This window comes from Botryllus schlosseri, chromosome 4 (assembly GCF_051294905.1).
Source record: "Botryllus schlosseri isolate E-star chromosome 4, Bs_hap1, whole genome shotgun sequence".
NCBI lineage: Eukaryota > Metazoa > Chordata > Ascidiacea > Stolidobranchia > Styelidae > Botryllus > Botryllus schlosseri.
In genome coordinates this window covers 14,225,010-14,247,982 of record NC_137239.1, presented here as the reverse complement: position 1 = coordinate 14,247,982, position 22,973 = coordinate 14,225,010, and the positions used below count along the sequence as shown (strand labels likewise).

At 40.7% G+C, this 22,973-nt stretch overlaps 2 protein-coding genes across 4 annotated transcripts in view; both read left to right on the top strand.

Moving 5' to 3' along the window:
• LOC145438179 (C-Maf-inducing protein-like) overlaps nt 1-22,973 on the top strand; it is a 173,054-nt gene that overhangs the window by 47,623 nt on the left and 102,458 nt on the right. The gene's annotated exons all lie outside the window — the stretch shown is intronic.
• Nucleotides 2,595-17,956, top strand: LOC145438190 (enteropeptidase-like). 2 transcript variants are annotated; one of them, XM_080315564.1, is made up of 11 exons: nt 2,595-2,812; nt 3,932-4,062; nt 6,156-6,310; nt 9,019-9,146; nt 10,714-10,821; nt 10,974-11,054; nt 12,932-13,116; nt 15,495-15,603; nt 15,995-16,054; nt 16,327-16,477; nt 17,626-17,956. In XM_080315564.1, the coding sequence occupies exons 1-11, from the start codon at nt 2,731-2,733 to the stop codon at nt 17,846-17,848; spliced, it is 1,413 nt and encodes a 470-aa protein (XP_080171690.1). In that variant the 5' UTR covers nt 2,595-2,730; the 3' UTR covers nt 17,849-17,956. The 2 variants fall into 2 exon arrangements, with proteins under 2 accessions (XP_080171690.1, XP_080171691.1); XM_080315565.1 differs by lacking the exon at nt 15,995-16,054.

Below are 22,973 nucleotides of genomic sequence, written 5' to 3'. Positions count from 1 at the left end.
AACGAAACGGCACTTCGTCAGGCCCCCGAAAAAACTTGGGTCTTGGGCTCCCATAGGGTGAAAAACCGACCGCCCCCCATCACGTTGCTCGCTTTTGCCACGGAATCAGCTGTACTGTTTAGCGAGCCATTGCGAAGCGCGAAAACTTTCGATAATTCATGCTAAAATCGGTCAGTAAGATCGGGGATTTCATATATATTGCTATCAATTTCTTGTCCTCTCTGCTCACGTTACCAGATTTACCGGTAGAGCTGAGTGAGGTGCAATGTTCCCTCTAAGCTGCGCACGTGCGCAGTGCTGACACGGTCTCTGCGCACAGAAAATCTGCGTTGCGCACAACAAATCCGAAGTTATGACCTTTTTCTCGCACTGTTGTCCAAGGGTCAGCGCAGTGAGTTGTTGAGTGTGCGCAGACTCATCAAAACATAAAGCGAACATTGTGAGGTGTCTTGGAAACTGTAGGGCCCGTAACTAATAATTAAACATATTCGGGCGGGCGAACCCGTTGGTATGACTTCGTTGCATGATGTTATTTCGTGACCTCCTGTCTGCTATATCAAAAAATATAGAATCGCCCAACAGGGATATCGCCCAACAGGAATATCCCTGTTGCCAAATCGTATACTGAACTAAAAGACACACACGATTTCAAATTGGTATTTATTCACTGGCATATAATTTTTCCCTGCCAGATGGAATTCGTCTTCTGGGGTTCAGATTGCCAAGACAGGAACATTCGGTGCCAGTCATTTAGGCGCCCATGGACAATTAAACCTATATGTATTTTGAAGGCTATATATAACGAAGTTTTCGGTGTTAATTTGCTCTGAATACTCATTAAGGATATGTCCTACCACCACATCATCTACTGCGAAGCCATTTTTCTCCAGCGCCCCCCATACCGCCCCCCTGAGCCCAGCGCCCCCCATATCGCCCCCTGAGCGTTTCCGCCCCCTTCAAAATCGCCAGCGCCCCTTGGGGGGCGCTGGGGGCAAGGTTAAGAACCACTGGTCTAAAGGTTGGAAGGTCGTTTCCCAGAAGCTTCAATGACTTTACATTCTTTTTGGACCATTCTTCTGTTTAGGTTCGGAGTACTGGAAGGACGAGTGGCTGACACTGGAATTTATGTCGACATTAGGGATGATGTGAACCTCTGAAAGGTTCAGGTTCGTGTGAACGCGAACCATTTTGAAAGGTTCTGTGTGAACGCGAACGTGAACCTCATGACGTCACGTGACGTCATATTGCTAATTCCAACCCTACATTTCCGTGAAGTGATAGCCTATCCCTATATCAATGTACAGTTGTACACGATCTACCTAGCGACGACTCGGCCACATAATGCCACAATGCTGAAGTACATATTGGCGTGTGAAACGTCGCCAACTGTATCAACTCTAGCAATCAAATGATATATTCATCTCATAAAATCAATATCTTCCGTCGCTTTGTCAACAATTTCGACGAGGACTTGCAAGAGAATATAAGCTTACGCTTTAAAGGCCTAGGCTAGACCGGACGATGTATTCGGCGTGTGAGTATTGCTACGTTGATATTGAGCAGAGCGTCAAACGGGTTTCTATACTTGCTTCCGATTATTGACAAACCCCGATTTTCACTAATGTTCGAGTGGAACGAATAGTTTATTACATGATAAACGAAACATATCTGAATTTGCGTCCCTTTTCTTACTGTCGTATTTAAGTATGGTGAATCTTTTCTCTGCAACTTCATCAAGTCTATTATCCATTGCATCGTATCGTATATTTATTACATTCCAACTAATCGTTGCAACATGTATTGCATTTGGATTGTAATTATTGTCAAATAAAAGTACCTGCACGTGGGTAAGCGTAGTGGTGCACAGTATCGTAAATTACTACATTTAAAAGCTTCATCCGACTAGATAAATATAATCAGCAATCCGTTAGGCGCAACCGTTTCGGTAATCGATAGTTTGTTGGGAAACTCCTCAACTGTCTCGACGTTTTTCGTATATGTCTCCTGTTCTTCAAAGGAATAGAACGTAACATATATCAACCACAATTAAAACTGGATATAGGTTGTTTGCGTGTACATTCACGTATGCCAAAGCAACGCTAAAGTAAAAAATATGCCGATATACATCTGTCTAAATTTGCATCCTCTCGAATACAGCAGACCATTGAGTTAGTTAGTGTGGCAGCAAAATAATTATCATAATTATATTGATGAAACAGCGCTGGTAGTTGTTAAACTAAATAACCACTCAACATCAAATGAGATTGAATACAATGACAAAATTACGTGAAAAATAAGACGAGTGTATATTGAGTCATATCACGAAATGCAGCAATATCATGGACTTGTTTTGAATTTAAACGCAACAGTGGGTTGATTTTTCAACAATACCAGAGAGAAAAATGTTTGAACAGACGTGCGAATAACAAAAGCAGAGATCCACGTATCGATGACGAGAAATTTCCGTAAAAATGTCGAATAAGATCCGATTTGTGGGAATGTTACACTCGCAACGGACGACTGATGCTGTCATATATCTATCAATACTCATGAGCATAACAGCAAATTGTCTTAACCGCTGTGACACACATTGTATGGCCTCGTGCTGCCCGGGGCAATAAGAAACGTACATCTTCATTAAATCTGTCGAATTACATGACTTGATGAGTTTTGGCGATGCTTAATGCCACAGTTCCGACGCCAAATACTTAGAGGCAACAGCAGGAAATTATGTCTCCGACCATAGCGATCTTGCTTTTCATTTTGGTGGCGACAGAACGATACGAGGCGAAATTTACACCCTTCGGATCAGGTTGGTTTCCGAGCTGGTTAATGTCTGTTTATGATGACTGATATCGTAATATATTATGTCTGCGGCGTGACTAAGTTAGAAAAAACAAGCAAAATATTTACAGCTCTCTCTATATCCTATCCACATAATAGGGACATTGAATATTGCAAATGGAATTGCAGGATATAGTTCGTTCGTCGTTCGTAATACGTATTTGCGTAGCATTGCGCGGGGTACATAACAATCTTTGGAACAGATCTTTATGCGTTTCGCAGCACTTATGGTGACAACGTTCTGTTAAAGTTGGTGCTCGGAAACGAAGTTTGAAAGATGCTGTGCTGTGAACATATTTCTGATATAACACAATTTTCAGTCATATCCATGTCGTTAATCGAAATTTCTTGAATTACAATTATCTATCACAGTTAGCACAGTATCTGCATGCATGAACACAAAACCATAAAATGAATCTAGCGCAGCCGAAAATGTTATTGATGTTCGACATTTTGCATGAAATATTCACTATTCCGGTTGCGAACAATATAAGAAATCCCCTAAATCATTTTGCTCCTGTCATATCTCGAATGACACCAAGCGCTCATAAGGAATACTATACTGCAGAGGATTACTACTCCATACCATTATCTTACAGATAGGAGAATAGACACTGTCTATTAGGATTGCTTAATACTAACTTTTTTCAAATCAATCATTTATAATTAGTAATAATAGAATTTAACACCCAAAATTTTATGCACCGACTATTATTAGCTTATATGGATGGAATTAATCCAAATTGATATGCATCGTTTTGTTAGACAACCTAACAATTTCACTGGTAAGTCAGTAAAATTTGAACAGATAAAAGTTCTTCTTCAACAGCCCTACTGTCTAATAGACAGCAAGGCAAAGGTGACTGGCGTTTCAATTGTAATGAGCATTGAAAGGTTACATTATGTCATATGTTCGTGTTCACAGTGAATCTATCATAAAAGCTTATGTTCACATGAAGAAAAACCTTTCTGTGGTCGCACAATACCCATTTTTTACTTTATGATCGACAATAAATATCCAATTGCATAGACGACAAGCAATGTCACGTAAAACCTTTTCATATACTCTGTGATCTGAAATTCACAGACAAATGCGGCGGAACGTACGTTGATGAAACGGAAGGCACGATCACTTCGCCGGGATATCCAGACGAAAATTATCCGTCAGAGACAAATTGCACATACATCGTGAACGCCCCACCAGGATATTTGGTTGCGGTAAGTTGTTACAACAACAACCACTGACAACTCTCATAAACCTGCCGCGTTTGCAGTTTTATCTGCATGAGGCAGTTGGTTAGTTTACAATCTATACTTTACATCGTAGCTATATATAGAAACGATTGAGTAACCATTGAGATGCGCGACAGTGAAAAGCAACATACTGGCGCGTTAGTGTTAGCCACCTCCAGTCAAAATGGTTTGCATTTTAACTACACCACACTAAAAAAAACAATTAAATCGAAATGTGTGTGATACATGGCATGGACTATCGCGGCGAAGGTACGAGTACCCGAGCTATACGTTTTGATTTTGGTGCTTGCGCATCGGCGCTGCTACATAGGTGAATCTGGTACATATAAAACAACGAATTATTGGTTGTTTCTCTTTTCGCTCACAAAATCCGCAACTATATTAGTCGCAAGAATAATTGCGATTTCATGAATTATTATTATTGATAGTAAAATTTTAAAGTGGCACTTATCACCAGCAAAGGCCATGTATAATGTATATGCACCACGGAGATAATGCAAACGATTTCAGAAAATGTCAGTCACTATCACTACAAAATTATATATTTACCATCGTGACTGAATAGTCCATCGATTGGTAATGAGTAGGGCAATTATTTTGACCTAAAAACGGAAGATTTTGACCTAAAAAATGAATTTCGACCGACTTTTGACCTCACGTATGCAAATTACATGTTTTTGCACATAATGTTGAAACTGTACTACTTATTTTCATTTCTGATTGGAAATGTCTGTCCTTACGAAGTAGTTTGGCGTGAAAAAAGGTTTTTGGTTAAAAAACTGACAAATTTTAAATGAAAAAAAATACTATTTTAACGAAATCTGGCCCTATGAATAATTCCAGTAGTTACATCACGTATTACTGTAGAAATAATGAAAATTTGTTGTAGTACAACGAAAGATGCTTTCCTGCATCGGGTAGAAAGTGTCTGTCCTTACTACGTAGCTTGCCAATAATGGCGAAAGAACATTCAACAGCAGCAGTTGTTGGCTGACAACACTGAAGTTGTGCGTACACTGCTGGTGACACACCGTGCTGCTTCATTCTGACAATGTCGTCTACAATCTACATCACAATTTTTCAGCTTGTGCTTCTTGACAAGCAGTCTTGCTTCAGTTATGATATTGCGGTACGCGGACCATAAAACCATGTCAACCTATTTGTTTCATTTGACCGTTTGTAATTCACAATGAGCAGGCAATGGGCCGTTTACAACGGTAGGACTATAAAGTATAGGCTACAAGCTGTAAAATATCAAATGATAAGTTCACCGACGGTGCAAAATCTACGATACAAACAAAATGCAGAGGTCAAAAAAGTTTTTGACTATGTTAACTATTTTGACAAATTTTGACCTAACGCTACAGTTTTGACAAAATTTTGACAAATCTCGACATGTCAAAAAAATCGCCTTTGTAATAAGAGAGCTGCAATGTCATGATGTTCTGCATGGTGATCGGAATTGGGATCATAGAATCAAAATAATTTCACTCTGTTATGCGAGTACGGAATGCCTTTGAATCAGTTCCTGTCACGTAATATAGAATATGAAAAATAACACAACGTAACAAAATTGTAATTGACTTGCTATTCAATTGTTTTGTGCTAATTTCGTAGTGCTGATTCCGAAAATGTCGTTAGTTATTCGCTATCATCCTCTATTAACCCTCTGTGGGAGTGGGTGGGGGTGAAGTAAGGCTTAACAGTAGCCTACTGCATGATATTATTACCGGCGGTACTCGTGCTATAATATTCATCGCACAATATTTCTTTATATTCTTCATAGCTTTTCTATTGAGTATGGCCGGAAAAACGATTTTGTGTCTTTCTGTTGTGTCTTCGCCCATCCGAATTTCCTAATTTGTGAGTTTATATTTATATAATACGTCACAATGGATGAGTGAGGTCACGTCATTGGAATCAATTGTTCGCCCCTTCCAAGTTTACATCCTGGCAACGTCTATGTATGCTTGCGGGCATTTATTTTTGTGGAATTTGTTTACCAACTATATCGGTTTGGAAATTACGACATCAAAAACAGCAATATATGTTGACAGTACGAAACTACGTACATGAACCTCGAAGAAAACGACGCTGTGTCGAGCCTTTGCGTCTACGACAAACTCACGATATTTGATGGCGGAAAACAAGTCGATTCGGTTTGTGGAGAGAAGATGTTATATTTGAGCGCCACTGATTCAGCAGAATTCAAGTAAGAGTATCAGCTGGTGTCAACAACTTTTATATAACTACACACTTAATAATATATTCATTATGATTTTATGTACGTGGTGATAACTATCCAACGGTTATGGGACCGTAATAAATAACGTATTTCATACTCCAGGATTCGGCAAACCCAGGCACACGAGTCATTTTTGGCACACTAGATGGTTTTTCATGGCACGCCGAATGATTTCACGCAAACGACATATTAAAACCTTCATTTTGAATAATGTGAAACAGAAGTTTTCAAAATGTACAAAGCTCCTATATAGGCAATCTAAAACTATTTTGTAAATCAATATAAAACAGAGTCTTTTAGGGCAGATGTTACTTATCTTGAAATTTTTTCCCGCGCTTGCCGCGATTTATCTAAACCTGGTGCCTTGATTATAATATGGGAACCCACAATAAATAAATATATAGGAATATTTATTATTGATTATGTTTTTAAAAAATATGCATAATATATAGAAATGAAATAGCAGTTATTAAAGAACGTCAACCGAATATCTTATGAAACCGTTTGGATGCTTTAGTCTGGGAGTGTTCACTGTACTGTACGGCGCACTGGAGCGCGACTATTATATGAACCGGCATTCCGGCGTTGGGCATTTTCACGCTATAGAAGACACGACCTAGACATGTTTCGGACAACACGCGACCATGCGATTCCCGTGATTGGCGGCGATTAAACCTTGAAACAAAATAAACCCCTCATGCTGGCCAGAACGTTCGACATTGATATGTCCACTGTCAAGGCGCCGAAGTGATCAGCGCCGAATAGTCCAGCGGCCGCAGCTGGAGCCGCACGTATCAAATGAGACCCGCCGACGAAAATAATGAAGTGCGAACTTGGAATCGTGCTCGTCTCTCGGAAAGAGATATTCTTTTAGTTTCGTCTGGTGTGCAAGTGATACAATATATCTGCAGCAACGACAATCTTTACTGCGTTACCGCGACCTTTGCGGGGTAGGTAAATTTTTCATCATCATCATCAGACCATATCATCGTAACAACACTGAGTGGCTTGTCACTTATTGGATATGGTAACAAACACAGTGCAGACTTGGAAACGACCAAATCAACCACAGAAGATCGATCATTGCGCGACTGAAAATAAATTATGTAAATATTACGAACATGTAGTAAGTGATAGGTCGGGGGCGGTAGCGACCAAAATTTGTTCCCTTCGCGACCAACAATTCGAGAATCACTGGTGTAACGGATGCCGTTGCCAGCTGCAGAAAAACGGTTGGCGGTATTCTTTGCTTGAAACGTTAAATATTAATAAATTGAATGTTTGGCACGCAAGCTGGTAACAATTTGACAAAAGGTTGCCGGCCCGTGCCATACACAATAAAGTCATTACGAAGTCACAGCATTATAATACGTTTACTTTCGAAGACAATCCGGCCATGACTCGAAAGTCTTCCATCGGTAAGCACTTGATGGATATAAATAAACATGTGCTGCCAGGGTGGCGATAGAGAATAGTGGTAGGATCCACAGCTATAGCACCAATGGGATGTGGGTTCGAGTCCGATCGTGGTCGACTCCGGAATTCCTACCGAAGTGTTGGAGGTTTATCTAGGTTCCCCCTCGCCACGTGATCCTCGTAAGCGGTGTCTTACAACAGCTTAGAGGTGGACCGACGACCGTGCTACAAGTCGTTAAATAAGGAATCAAAAATAAAGAGTATCGGGTTGGTGTTAAATGACCAATGACCCATGAATATCCAAACAAACAAACAACATGTGCTGCCTATATTTGTCGAGTCGAGAGTACTGGCAAACATCCACTATCATTGATTTCATTTGTTAGTTCTCGTGTCCACATGCAGTTTTTGCGATTGGTCAACCAACTGCCAACGGATATAATTTGCGTATCATTTGGAAATCGCACATTACCTTCTTCTGGTCGTGTTTGAAATATATACATCTCGTATTTTAAATTCTGTATTATACTCTGTGTGACATCCTAATTAGCGATACCGATTGTTGTTAAAGATAGTTCTACGATTTTCGCAATATATCTGACGGTAACCTCTGTTGAGTGTCAGCTAGTCGGCTAGTATATATCAATATAATATTCAAATTCACAGTAGGCCTTTACGACGCCACGTGTATATGGAATCAGAATCCTACCTCTTCATAAAAAGTGGAACTTTGTCATGAGTCTTCGGGAAGTTTGACGCAAAACCATTGTTTCCTTCGGCATTATTGCACATCTCCTTATAGATTACCATTTTGCTTCCTAAATACGGCGCTAGAGAGCTCACCATTTCATACAAAGTGGAACGAATCGTTGGGCGAGGCCGTTCACAATTCCATTTGTGTGCCTTGGAGTCGACTTTTATCAAAATACACCAACCAAAACTCTGTCAACAAAAGGAGTTCGTGTACCACCTAAAAATAGTACATTGAACGCTCTCTCATTCACGAAATTTCATGCTGGTGACGTCATATTTTGTGATACGATTGTTGATATACAATGTTCTTTCCAATTCCCTACTAATTGCTGACGATTACCCCTGACGAGTGTCAGCCGAAAATATTCGTGTTCATTTCAATATGAATATACTGTTCAAAAAAGTGGAACGTTGGAACGTTCCGGGACTTTTTACACAACATCGTTAATTCAGTCGCAATTGTTTCGCGTTTGCATAAAGGTTGCACTTTATCTTCATGTTTTAAGGTTGGAGTTTATCTCAGATTTCGAGTTGGAATATGAAGGATTTGCGTTGAAGTGGTATGTATTCAATCCAGTAGACAGAGAAATCGCTCCAAAGTGCAATTTTGATGACGCGCTTGCCCTCTGCAACGGTGAGTGTATTTAGATTACCTATTCATTGACTGCATAGTGATCTTTTCACGGGCCCAGTTCCAGTGTTGGGATGACTCGAGTCATGACTTGACTCGAGTCAGACTCGAGTCACCTTTTCGCATGACTTGACTTTACTCGAGTCACTTCGCTAAAATGACTTGACTTGACTTGACTTGACTCGGCCTATCAAAAATGTGGATTGACTCGTAACTCGGAATAAAATTCTCGAGTCAATTTCAAGTCATCAAGTGATCATTGTCGATCAAAATCCCTGTATCTAGCATATGCTCGGATTGTTCGCAAAACGCTGGTGTAACCCGTGAGAGCGGCCAATCATTTATTGATCGTGGGTTTTACTGAGCCTCCATTGTTCTCTCACAAATAAATTGACCGCAAACGAAGTGATCGAAGCTTACAGCTTACTTTGTCGTAAAGTAGTACATTAAAGTAATTCCTGTTCTCTGTTTTTACGTTAAACTTTGTCGTAAACTAGTATAGTGAAGTAATTTCTGTTCTCTGTTTTTACCTTAACCAAACCTCTTGTTTTATTGAAACTGAATTCGAATATAGTATATTAGTCCTCAACCATTGGCGCAGGCTCGAATTGTATCATATCGATTTATAAATGCGTAATGTATTGCATCTGATTAATTCGCATCTATTCTCCATCTTGGCTGGTAACTATAAACTAAGGTTTAGCAGTTCTATGAATGTATGAGCGATACAGCGCCGTCTTGCGTGTATATTTACCTCTACATTCGTTCATTGGTTCAAAATCAATGATCACTCACCAATCTGTATTTCAGACAGCTAGCAAAATGCAATGACGTTATCATGCCTCATACTTCGAAAAGGCAACTTGACTTGAATTGTGACTTGACTCGTGACTTGACTTGACTTGACTCGACTTGACTCGAGTCACCGCCAAAAATCGAGTGACTTGACTTGACTCGAGTCACCTTTAAAATTCGATTGACTTGACTCTAGTCAAAATGTGCAAAGCCCACGCCCAATACCCATGGATGTGGTAATCCTGACCTTTCTGCAACAAATGCTCTTTAATCAGTGTTGACAATGGCGTGGGCTTTCTATATAGGATGGATAAATTCATAAGGCTGATTTTAGTCCAATCCTCCGATTTACTGTGTATACGTCACCCCATTAAATTTATATATATAGCAATCACCAGCAACTTCTGTGCACACACATGCTGTATGTTATGGAATTTCATAGCATCATATTTCACTGCTGCCGATAGCATATCTCAAATCTATACCTGTAATGAGAATGCAGACAGCCAGCTCAGGCATAAACGACTTGTTTGGAATGTTAATGAACTCTCCTTATCTACAACACTATCACGATCATAGCAAACTCCAATGATCCATATTCATTTCCAACCCGAAGTTTTCGCGCTGACACTACTCATCCACTCATTGTCTGTCATGTCCTTGTTTCGAAGAATAAAAAACGTCTTTATGAGTTGTGATTTCTGTCCGAAATAAAGGACTATGTTGGGATAACGAAAATACAGTGTTTCTTACTTGCGTTAATGTTACCTCGAAGGTTGGAAAAACACTGACGAAGACGACGAGTATCCGTGGTTGTTCATACGTGGGGTGTCGCCGTCACCGAATACAGGCCCTCTGAACGACCACACAAGCGGAGATGCCAGTAAGTCTTGAAAACATTCCTCTGGGACGGTGTAATCATGTATGATATAGTTGTCTCATGTATGATATAGTTGCGTATCATTGAACCTCAAATAATTAGTAAATGACGGAATGTTACTGGCCCGCTGGGATGCATTTCTGTTTGCTTTACAGGTGGTCGATACGCCTACATAGAAGCGTCGCAAGTCGCGCGGGGATCACAGGCTACTCTGGAGAGTCCTGCACTCATAACTGGTGAGACAAACTTGCATTATTTCGCAACCTTTGTAGACCTTAGAAGGGTACTTTCCATTGATTCAGTTTTGGACTGGTCAAGCCTTCATCGACGTGGCAATATGAGCGATCATCGATTGTCTTGAGCAGTGATTCCCAACCGAGGCTCTCAGAGCCGCGTGCGGCACCGAGGTAGCCTTCTTGCGGTTCTGATTGACCTCTCAATATACCACAAAATATAATAGACGACACTTGTTTGTTTCTATGAATAGTGATAATTAATTTCTGTACCGGTATGTGAATGCTAAAATGAGGGATAGTTATGTCTAAAGCCGTACAAGGCCGCTTCTGAAAACCGGGAAAGAGAATTCTTGCAGTCCAGCATCAAACTGACATCTAGTCAAACGAATGGAATAACAGAATACGTCAGACAAGGATATAACTTGATTTCTGCGCGTCATAGACCATATTATATCGTCTCTGTAAATAGTCAATTTCGGCACAAGTTTACTAACATCAAAACAACAGCTCATAGTGTAGTGGCGAGATAGCGCAGTGGTATAATCCGCGGCTGCGGGTTCGAGTCCGACCGAGGTCGACTTCCGAATTCCGATACCTAAGTGTTGGAGGTTTAACTAGGCTCCTCCTCGCCACCTCATCCGCGTCAGCGGTGTCTTACAAAAGCCTATAGCTGGGCCGCGCTATAAGTCGGCAGTTACGGAAAGATAAGAAGAATATCGGCCTGGTGTAATTGACCATAGTAGTCGACAAACACCATGAATACCCCAAAACAAAACAAACAACTCAGTCAAGTAGAAATAAGACCTATATTACTCAACGTATGATCCCCGCAGACTTGTGCATTAAGTGGTGGAATGTATGAAGAGCTATTACTTAACGACATAATAGTATGTTGTAGTGCGGAGCGGATCGACAAATTCTCTGGTCCGTCTCCGATCCGGTTGTTCAATTCTCTGGTCTGCCTCCGATCCGGCTCCGGCCGTATCAGGAAAATGTACTGATCCGGCTCCAATCCGTTTCCGGCCAAAAATGAAAAAATCCGGCCAGAAATCCGGCCCTACTCGGTACGGGGGTTCCGTGAATTGATAAATATGCCTCGTTTATGTTCGCACTGGCTTGGTGGTTACTTGCGTGTGGTTGGTTGGTAGTTATTTAGTTATAAAAGTCGTGCTTATCCATAAAGATTCTGGCCGTATCAAAAAAGTAGTGATCCGGCTCCGGCCGTAACAGAAAAAGTACTGATCCGGCTCCGATCCGGTTCGGCCAAAATTGTAAAAATCCGGCCGGATATCCAATCCGGCTCCGGTCTCCGCACTAGTATGTTGTAGTAATGATAAGCTTTTTCGTTCATTTCAATGTATTGCCCTCGCCATTCTGCATTCGTCAATGCTAAAATAACCGATATAGAATCTATAGAAGTCTATATGTGCAATTGTGCATGCTTTTGAGTTAGCTATGGTGAGATCTAGAGGTAGGTAGGCTAGCTTGCTTTAAATCTTCGTTATAAGTAGCCTACTCGAGTGTATTCAACTGTTCAATTATTCATGCGGCTACATATATAGAGGCCTACTCTGAAGTTTGAAATGCGGCTCCAACATCGAGAGAGGTTGGGAGCGACTGGTCTTGAGGATATAAAGATGTCATCGACGAATGTAGAGAGCAATATTCTGTACTTCTTTCGATACTAATAATTGGTCAAAATAACCATTGCGCCATGATAACTGAATATATTTTCGCAAAATCCGTTCCGGCCTCAGTGATCACCGTTAATCTCCCGTTACTTGATACAATCAAATACCCCAATATGGTATATAGTACATCATGAGGCCAGGGGAAACTGTGCAACAGCTTTATTGCAATTACTCTCATCTCTACAGGCTCAACGTCGGACAAAAGATGCCTGCGCTTCTGGTATCACATGTTCGGTGGCGGAACGGGAACTCTGAAAGTGACGCTGAACGAGGGCGACAGCGAAACGGAACTCGTCAAGTTTGAGGGAGACAAAGGCGAAGCCTGGCAGAGCGCGGAAGTGACGTTTACTTTGTCGGCATCATTTGCAACGGTTGGTAATATTTGATTTACCAAATAAATGAATCATTTTATTTCATTCCACTCTTTGAAGACATTTTATTCGCTGCCACGTCGTTACGCGCCTTTGTCGTGAGAGCTGGGTCGGTTATTACAGCTCGAGACTGTCAAAGACATATCAATAACGTGTTGCGGCGATGAAAGTAGTCATCGTTGCTACTAAATTTCTACTCAGTTATACAAGTAGAACTTTTTGCACAGACATGTCTAAACAACTTCAAGCGTAAGTAGACAATGACACGTCTGAAACGCATCAAGTTTAAGTACTTTGGAAAAGTCCTTATAGCCGCCGAAAATATATTTAGTTACCGTGATGCAGGTGCTATATCCCTCATAACATTGATTGCAACCTTCTCCAAAAATAATTTTTACATTGCAAATCTTACGTCCAGAAATACGTTAATAGAGACTGGATGTAGTAAAACGCATAACCACTTGATTAGCCTAATTAAAGCGATGTAAGCATATTCATAAACTGTACAATACACAGCACTCTATCGCAGCAGATATAAAAGGTAAAAATTCAAGAAAATATATATTCTGGTAAAAAGCATGAATTGTTCTCCAAGCAAAACAATAGGCCTACTCATTTTGATATTGTAACATTAAGCTGTCGTATTCGCGGGTTACACCGTACCAGCGCAACAGTGCAACATATCGTAAATTTTACGTGGGCGTCAAGAAAGACTACAATTTGATTCCGACGCCGAGTATATAGACCTGGTTTTACGGATATGTCACAGGATATTACGCGACCTTTATTCGCGGTAGCGGCATCATCAGATGTGTAAGCCTAATACTTAACATAAATATTTAATACCTCCAGTCTATAGCCTTTTCATGCTCTTTCATATTGTGATTGAGTTTTTTTTCTAACACCCACACCTACGAAGACTAGGATTCCATAACACTCAAACTCGAATTTGGCGGTACAGTTATATTGCAAACAGACTTGGACAACTAGATAATTCTAGTTGTCTAATTTCACTAAATTAGAGCGAAATGCCAGTAATCTAATTCTAATCTAATTTGTAAACGCTGAGAATTTTCTAGTTGTCCAAGTATACGCATGGACAACTAGATAATTCTAGTTGTCTAATTTCACTAAATTAGAGCGAAATGCCACTAATCTAATTCTAATCTAATTTGGAAAAGCTGAAAATTTTCTAGTTGTCCAAGTCTGATTGCAAAAACATTATTGTGGCTTCGGTCGTGCTTCCCGATGTTGATGCCAACACGCGTTGGCTCTAATTGAGCGATGCCTTTGGTGAGATGATGCGAGTGTATATATTTGGAGGGAGGAGTATTCCTCCGTGTAGGCGTTTCAATATGTCCATGGGCCGTGACCTTGCGCAGATAACTTTAACGTACAGGGTGATGTAGACACATCACTGCTGGCTGGTTAACTTATCACGGAAATAAAGGACAGCAATGGCACCACGAACCTCAGTTGACGTTGGATAAGCCAACGAGTATATCTGGAATGTTGGTAAATCTTGCCAATTTTCATAGACTCATAAAGGTTAATTATATGAATTAGACTATAACCCACAATATCACCATCCTAGTGATGCAATAATTCGGAATATGTTAGAATATTCGTATGCTCTAATATCTCAATACATGATATCTGCATGAATGATCCTGAAAATATGATTTGTGTGCTAGCGTTATAAATTAAGTTGAATAACAATTTCAATAAAATAGTCATACATTAAAAGCCGCGTTTAATCTTACGGGGGCACGCGAGCACCTCCATTTTTCTGGCACTGCGATCATGTTTTGCCACTACAATTTTAACTATTATGGGCCTCGCGAAAAAAAAGTTCCAGTTTTCTAAATGCAGCGTAAAAATTGACTTTACAGACAATCTTACATTGATTTTAGTTTCACATTCATTTTACGAGGTACGCAATACATGCATGTAAATCGAAGGGATACGCAGTCAAAAAAGAGTTTGAAAGCCCCTGGTCTAGGCCCAACGTCAGCTACATATATTATGCTGTCCATGGACACCAGGCACAATAATGAAAAACAAAAGTGGCAGTGCTGCGAGTATAAGAAAAATATAACTGGATTGGAGTAGGGTTCAAAACTAAAATATTTAAATTATGTATAGGCCTATATATGTCAGCAATTACGACAAATTTAACTCAAACTGTTTTGCAGATTCGTGGGTGTTTCAGACCAATGCTACTGATAGATAAAATAATCGTACTATGAAGCTAACAATGGGATATGTAAAGCAGTTGTGATAAAATGCATCGTATTGTCGGGCGCGTAGAGTAGGCTATATCCTCAATAGCTCACCGTGCAACAGGAAATAATTGAATCGGTTTTAAATCTCTATAGGTATCTTTTCATGGAATACGGGGGATAAACTACATGTCTGACATTGCGATTGATGACATCGATATCACTGTGGGATCCTGCAATCCAGACGAAGACATACCGACTGACGGTACCTGCTGGGTTGAATTATTCTCATTGTCGAGTTACTGCATGTCGAAGAGGCATACATTTCCATCTGAATCGTAATGCAATTCTACAAAATGCGCATATATAGAGGCTACGCTACTTGCAAAACACTCTTTCTCTTTGCATCTGGTTACTGGTCTTCAACTCTTTCACACTTGCCGGCCATCTATCATGCCAACGCTAATATATTACAGTTACCCACCCCGTTATAGGATTATGGTGAGAGGGGAAAATGGCGCGAATCCCACCTCCGAATCTGACTACATTTAATATGGCATATGATTGACAGTCTGCCTAATGGCGTATCAGTATTTCAATAACTTAATATGTGTATGTCATGTATTGGATTTATTCAATCTGGTGGTTTCTTTCAGTTGGAGCTCGAGGCATTCCCAGTTCAGGAAATGGATTTCGATTCAATAATCTTATCCCATGTAAGGAAGCGAGTCGTTTATTCTGCTTATTGCATTATTCAGTTTGATTTCCTCTTCTACCTTCGCATTTGTTTCAAATATCAAGCAGCGCTACTTTACGAATCGCATGGATAATTGTGTTGCATTTGCGGAAATGTATTTTGTAGTTGTGCCTGATTTGCCTCTAGTCTAAAACCAGTGAGTATGACCAACACTGAATTCCCCGATTCCTCAAATATAGTGGTGCAAAGAGGCAAACTTTAACTTTGTTAACCCGAACGTTTGCACTTTAGCAAACTGCCCGGCTGGCCTGGTGAAACATTCTTGTCCTGAGACTTGTGTTCTGAGTTGCGATATAATCAACCAAGGACTGCAAACGTGTCCCAGATGGTGCGCCGGGGATTGCGCATGTCCGGAAGCGACGCCTGTATTGGAAAATAATGCGTGAGTATCTCATGTTTACGGAAGATGTGTTGATTTGACCGCGTACAGTCGCACAATGGTAGCGCGAAATTAGCCTCTGTTAATTTGACATGGGCTTTGTGATAGTATTCGATTACGATGACGAGGGTTGCATTTAAAACAACCGGTGTTTTAATAGACTTTGTTTAAAACATGTTTCAAATAGTGTTTTAAACTAATGTTCTGATGATGAACGACGACCGTAAAAATGCTGCATAACGATGCAGTTCTGGTTAATGATATTTTTGGTCTGTTTATGACTGTGGTCCGAAGCCCTTTTCGTCGAAGGAGCCATATTTACCCTATGTTTAAATTGTCAATGCCACTCCACAGTGACGTCACAATTAAATATTCGAAACGCCATGTCCAAGAAAAAAACATGTTGTAAACAAGGGCATTGTTTTAAACATGCTTGTTTTAAACTGATTTTTGTTTTAAATGCAACCCTAACGATGACACTATTTTCATGAAACACGTGTTTTGTCAACATGAAGCATTATTCCTTATGACACAATTTCGTGTTCATTTTCTATGATAATCTTCCTGAGGCGGGCACTAATCGTGATTTCGTCATTCTTTCCTCAAAATGCAAATCTGGAGTCAACTAACCGCTTATATCACGTTAACTTGGGTCGTAGCTAGAACGAAAATTGGTGGTCAGCGATAAATCGTTAGCGACAAAGTTGTGCAACGCATCTATTGTGACGCAACAAGCAAATGAAGTAGCGATATCAACAAATTTATTTTCTCGCCATGTATAGTGAATCGTTTTGTTGTCATGGAATATTTTCAGGGCTTTCAAGCATCAAGTTCAATGAAGCAATAGAAATGTACTCTTGAATAGTCGTTATTACTTCTCTGTATAATCATATTTTGTGATACTATTATTGATATACAATGTTCTTGTGTATTCCCTACTAGTTGCTGACAATTACCCTGACGAGTGTCAGCCGAAAATATTTGGGTTCGTTTCAATATGAATTCACTATTCAATTGTATATTGAAGTTCTGTAGGCCTACCTCCAAGAAGCTGTTCAAATGATCATATTCGTAATCATTGATCCAGTTATCGCCCCATGTCTGGCGTGTATTCTTCGAATTTGATTGCGATGTAAATTAATATTTTTCAGATGTGTAGACAGGTCAATATGCGATTCGATGCCGGAAGTAACTACCCGACGTTACGATGAAGTAACTACGGGAAGTTACAATGACAACGTAACTTTCACGGATTCCACTAACACGAGCGAGCCTGATCCCGGCTATGATAAGGAAAGAGAAGATATTCATGACGAAATCGTTTCTGATCTGATAAGGGCGTTGATGGAATACATCAAGAATACAACAAACTAGTTTTCGAGACGAAGACTTCGCCATTTATCATTCTTTTGCTTTTCGAAAATCACTTGGTGTAGCTTATACATATAATCCGTTTATAAATACAAATTTTTGCAATGATGATTTCTCATCGTCAATTATGCCAATCGTTACCAGTATTTTCTCCCTGAATGGTGTGGTACGGCAGTTAGATTGCATATCCTCGATCGCCCGAGATCATTTTGTGGTCAACGTGAGAAGATGAGATCATTTTTTCTGTTCAAATGGAACAAGTCTATCATTTGCAATCGGCTTTCCGATTAGGAACCGTCATTTAGCCTACGTAATGGGCTGCGCCATAATTTGATTGCAGCGATAATGCCAATGTTCGTAATGTCCCCCAGGACTTACCAACGTGTCATAATTCCACCCCGCCCACAAATATTACTTGGATTAAATGTTCAATTGATCTAGGAAAAAAGAACTGTTATCCATTCTTTGTAGCGATCGAGGTTTATTTATTTATTTATTTATTTATTTACTTATTCGAAGAAGAAAAAGAGTGGCGCCTATCCCCGTCAGGTCTTGTGCGCCACGACATTACTCAATTTTAATTTAGCAGCAATTCAAATATATCGATCACAACTCAGCACATATTCTACCACGTATTTTAAAATGCTTGGATCCTTTGGTAAGTTAACGAGGCGAAATGGAATATTCATACAGACACAAGCACGGCGCAGGAACGTTCTATGAAATTCATGCGAGAGGGCGTCCATTATAAAGTGCTCAACCGTCTCAGGTTCATTGCAGGAGCTACAATGTGGTGATGGTGCTATTCCAATCTTAAACAAGTGTGCGCTCCGTCCGCAATGACCCGAGCGCAATCGAAATAATATTCGGTCGCTAATTCGATTTTCAAAAGGTGGTGTAGCAGGGATTCACGAAAAAGTTTGAAATGAGAGCCTTTATCTTCTTCGAGGTAATGTAGGTTCCAAATTTGCTTGCAATATTTCAGTATGACTTGCTTAGCTCCATGCCTTGTCAAAACTGTATTTTGTAGGATACCGCCCTTCAGATGACGTTGCTGCGGACTTTGCCAATTGGTCTGCCGTCTCGTTGCCTTTAATATCGACGTGTGCTGGTATCCAAACGAAGATAATATGTATTTTCTGGAATTCAAGCTCAAGTAGATTAGTTGAAATTTCATTTGATAACTTACTCATCCTTCGGAAACGCGCTTTTTGTAGATGCTGCAATGCACTGCAACTGTTCGACAGTAGTAAATATTTCTTGACATATAGCCTACGAACCGTTTTCTAAAATCCGCTTCAGTGCCTCGGAGATAGCAGTTAGTTCAGCTGTGAAGCTTGACGAATAGAAGGAACATCGTTTGGTTATCAACACGTGTCCTTTCCTATTTGGTCTATAGTGAGAAGTTTATCAACCTGTTCTTTGGTTTTACAAGTTACAACTAGATCTCCAGAAGGCAATCTACGCGTATTTTTTCAAAATTGCCAATGTTTATCTTAAGTGCCTCACATACCTTTGTAGGATGTTGGTGTCCCATGCGTGTTCCATCTGACCCCGATAGCAGCACGTCAAGTTGCTGATTTGTTGCTTTTTGGCTATTAGATTCCCGTTCCTTCCGAACTGCATTATCCATCAGTGCAAATTTCTTGGCAGGTATTTTGCTTCTTACTTCGCACCACTCCCCATCCCCGCATTCTTCCTCAGAAGAAGGGAAGGTAGTTGAAGACTTCCTCTTTGCGGAGGAACTTGTCTCCATATCCATATCTGGCTACGCCGAAGCGTCAATTGCTACTTGCTAGTCGGACTCTTGTCTTGATTACCCAATCTGCTAAGCTTAGATCAGTGGTTCCAAAACGGTGGGGAATTCCCCACTGGTGGGGAATACAATTATTTCTGGTGGGGAATAGACGCATTTGTTCAAAATTATAAACAGGACAGTCTACATATTCACGGAGACACATGCGCAATTACCGTTACCAGTTAACTGCTCTGGAATGTATGTATAAGGGGGAGATAGCGTAGTGGTAACGATAAGTGCCTACTAAGTCGGTGGACCGGGTTCGATTCCCATCGGAGGTTCATCTGGGCTCCTCTTTCCCCGCTGTCGCCGAAAAATGCCCAGAAAAAAGACCCGAAGAAAGAAAGCACTCACAAGGGATGGAAAGAACTAGTAGAAAGGACCGCGGCTTCAAAAAATAAAAGATCAACATCGTAAAGAACTGTTACGTCGGGCACTCTAGGCCGAGGTGGATGTCAGAGTAAAGGATCGCTACTGATTGTGTCTTATCGCATTGTACATTGTGTGTAACTTGTTGAGATGAAAATTATAACCCAATGATTGATTGATTGAAATCATACTGCGAGTTGTTTACAAAACCTCATTTCAACTCTGGATGGGCAATGATGGCGTCACAAACGCATCCAGCACGACTAGTTTGACGTGAGATAACGCTTTCGCGAAATCTTGAGCGTTGCCGGTATCGGTTCACAATACGTTTTATGTTACAGTTAAAGGCGTACTGGTGTGGTTGTGCGTCTTGTGTAGTCAAACCAGCATATAGCTGCTCTGTGATGACAAAAGTGCTGGGTAGTGGGGAGAAGGACCGACTGCCGCACCCCAAACCCCCCAATTGGGGGGGGCGAGCTCGAAGAGGCCCATAATTATTTCGTGAATTAACATAAATCAAAGTATTTTGTTTTGAAATTTATGCTACTTTATCAACAACCAAAAAATTTGCGCTGGGTGCGCGATTTAATATTGCCGAACATCTGATTATTCGGTACCCTTCCCCCATGAAAATACGTAGAATTGATAGAAATAGAGACTTCGGCGTCGGCCATTACTGCGCCACGACGCACCAAGGCCATGTAACATTCAACTTCGAGAAGTGTGCCAGAACGATCACCAGCGAGAAGACCTTGGCCGAGAAGGAATAGCCTTCTGGTGACCGAAAACTTCGATATATATACAATATACACATGTGTTTAATTGTCCATAGGCGGCTAAATGGCTGGCGCCGAATGTTCCTGTCCTGGCGATCTGAACCCCACAGGGCAAATGCCATCCCGCAGGGAAAATTATTTGCCAGTAAAGCAATACCAAGTAGAAATCGAGTGTGCTTTTTAGTTTGGGCGATTTCCCTATCTTTTGACATAGCAGATATAGGAGGTCACGAAATAGCAAAATGTAATGAAGTCAATATGCCAACGGGTCCGCCTGAAAATGTTTGGTTGTTATTTAGGGGTCCTACCTTTTCCAACACACCTCACTCAGCTCTACCGGTAAATCTGAATACGTGAGCAGAGAGGGGATGAAAAATTGACAGAAAAATATATGCAATTCCCGGTCATATAGGGATGGTGTGAACCTCTGAAAGGTTCAGGTTCGTGCGAACGCGAACCTTTTTGAAAGGTTCTGTGTGAACGCGAACGTGAACCTCATGACGTCACGTGACGTCATATATTGCTAATTTCTTTTTAAACTTTTTAAACGTCACCAAATGTAGCAATTGGAGCAATCAAATGATATCATATTTCCACAAAATCAATATCTTCCTTCGCTTTACCAACAATTTGAACGAGGACTTGCAAGCAAGGGAATATAAGCTTACGCCTTAACGGTCAAGGCTAGACCTGACAATGTTGATACGTTGCTATCGAGCGGAGTATAAAACGGGTTTTACCCCATTAACGAGTTATACAGCAGTAGCCCCAATCGCACAAATTTGGCTTTTATGATACACAGGGATATATAGAACTCAATATATTCTATATATGCCTGATGATACAATACACATATGAAATCGAGATGAACCCCGTATGCTTGCTAGATTTTTTACATCGCACGACGATGTCAATTTCATTGATTGGTTGAATAAGCCTCAATCGCTGACTACCTACATGTAGCGTACTTCGCTGTTGATGTTGTGTGATTGCGGGTCAAGCTCACAGCAGAGAGTCACTGAATATTCATAAACAGAAAGCTGGGTATTTCGAACAAACTTTTGTAAGTAAATCAGGTAAGATTTTTGAGATTGTCAAGGTGCATGTTCGTTTCGTGTTGATTTTTTTATGCTGCCAGCGCCGTGCATAGAATGGCCCGCAGTTGAAATGCTGCAATAAATTTTATAATGACGTGAGTGTTGCCAAAGTGTTAATACAAAGAATTTCAATCAAAGATGTTATAATCACGTGAAAATTGTAATGTATGAAAAAGGTTCACAGTGCAGAACCTACCATAAGGTTCGTTTGTGAACGTGAACCTCTAAATTTCCGAGGTTCACACACAGAACGCGAACGTGAACCTCACGTTCACACCATCCCTAATATTTACCGAGTCAAACACATATAAATTTTTCGCGCTTGGCGAGTTAAGTCCAAATAAGGCCACGCACTAAGCAGTATACCCAATGTAGCTGATAAGTAGCGGGAAAAAAGCGTACAGGCTCAGCGGGGCTGAGGGGAAGCTAGGTTTATCACCCTGTGGGGACCCAAGATCAACGTTTTTGGCGGGGCTGACGAAGTGCCGTTACGGTCCTGGTGGGGAATGAAAGGCTCGGAATAAATCTGAAGTGGGGAATGAAGCCAAAAAGGTTGGGAACCACTGGCTTAGATGAACTGAAACGACGATGCGTCCGCACGCTACGGCGTCTCTGAGCGAAAATGAGCGATCGAGGTGGTGCGCCATCGATGGCGCATCAGTGACGAGGCATTGTAGTGTCTGTAGCAGTGGTTATTCTTTTACTGCCCTGGCATACTTTCAATTTTGAAATATTCCGTGGAACACTTCTTAAATTTGTCTCGGGAATGTAGACGAAATTCTGTCTCTGTAGTGTAACTGATTTTTAAAGGTTGCATGTAAAATGGGACGAAAAAACTGGAACAGAGATTATTAGAATCGGGTTTGGCATTTGGGTTTGGAATTTGGATTAGTCACATACCTAGCAAAATAGGCTATTCTATCTGGTATTCTCACTGCCAACCGCTCTGCAATTGTAGCGTATATATAAAAGGGTACGGACTTATGCATCAAGTTGGCAGCACAAAAAAGACGAAGGGACGAGAGAAATAGCGAGATATCAACTGCATGGACAAATAGCGCGCTGGTGAAAGTCGCCAGAGCGCGCGG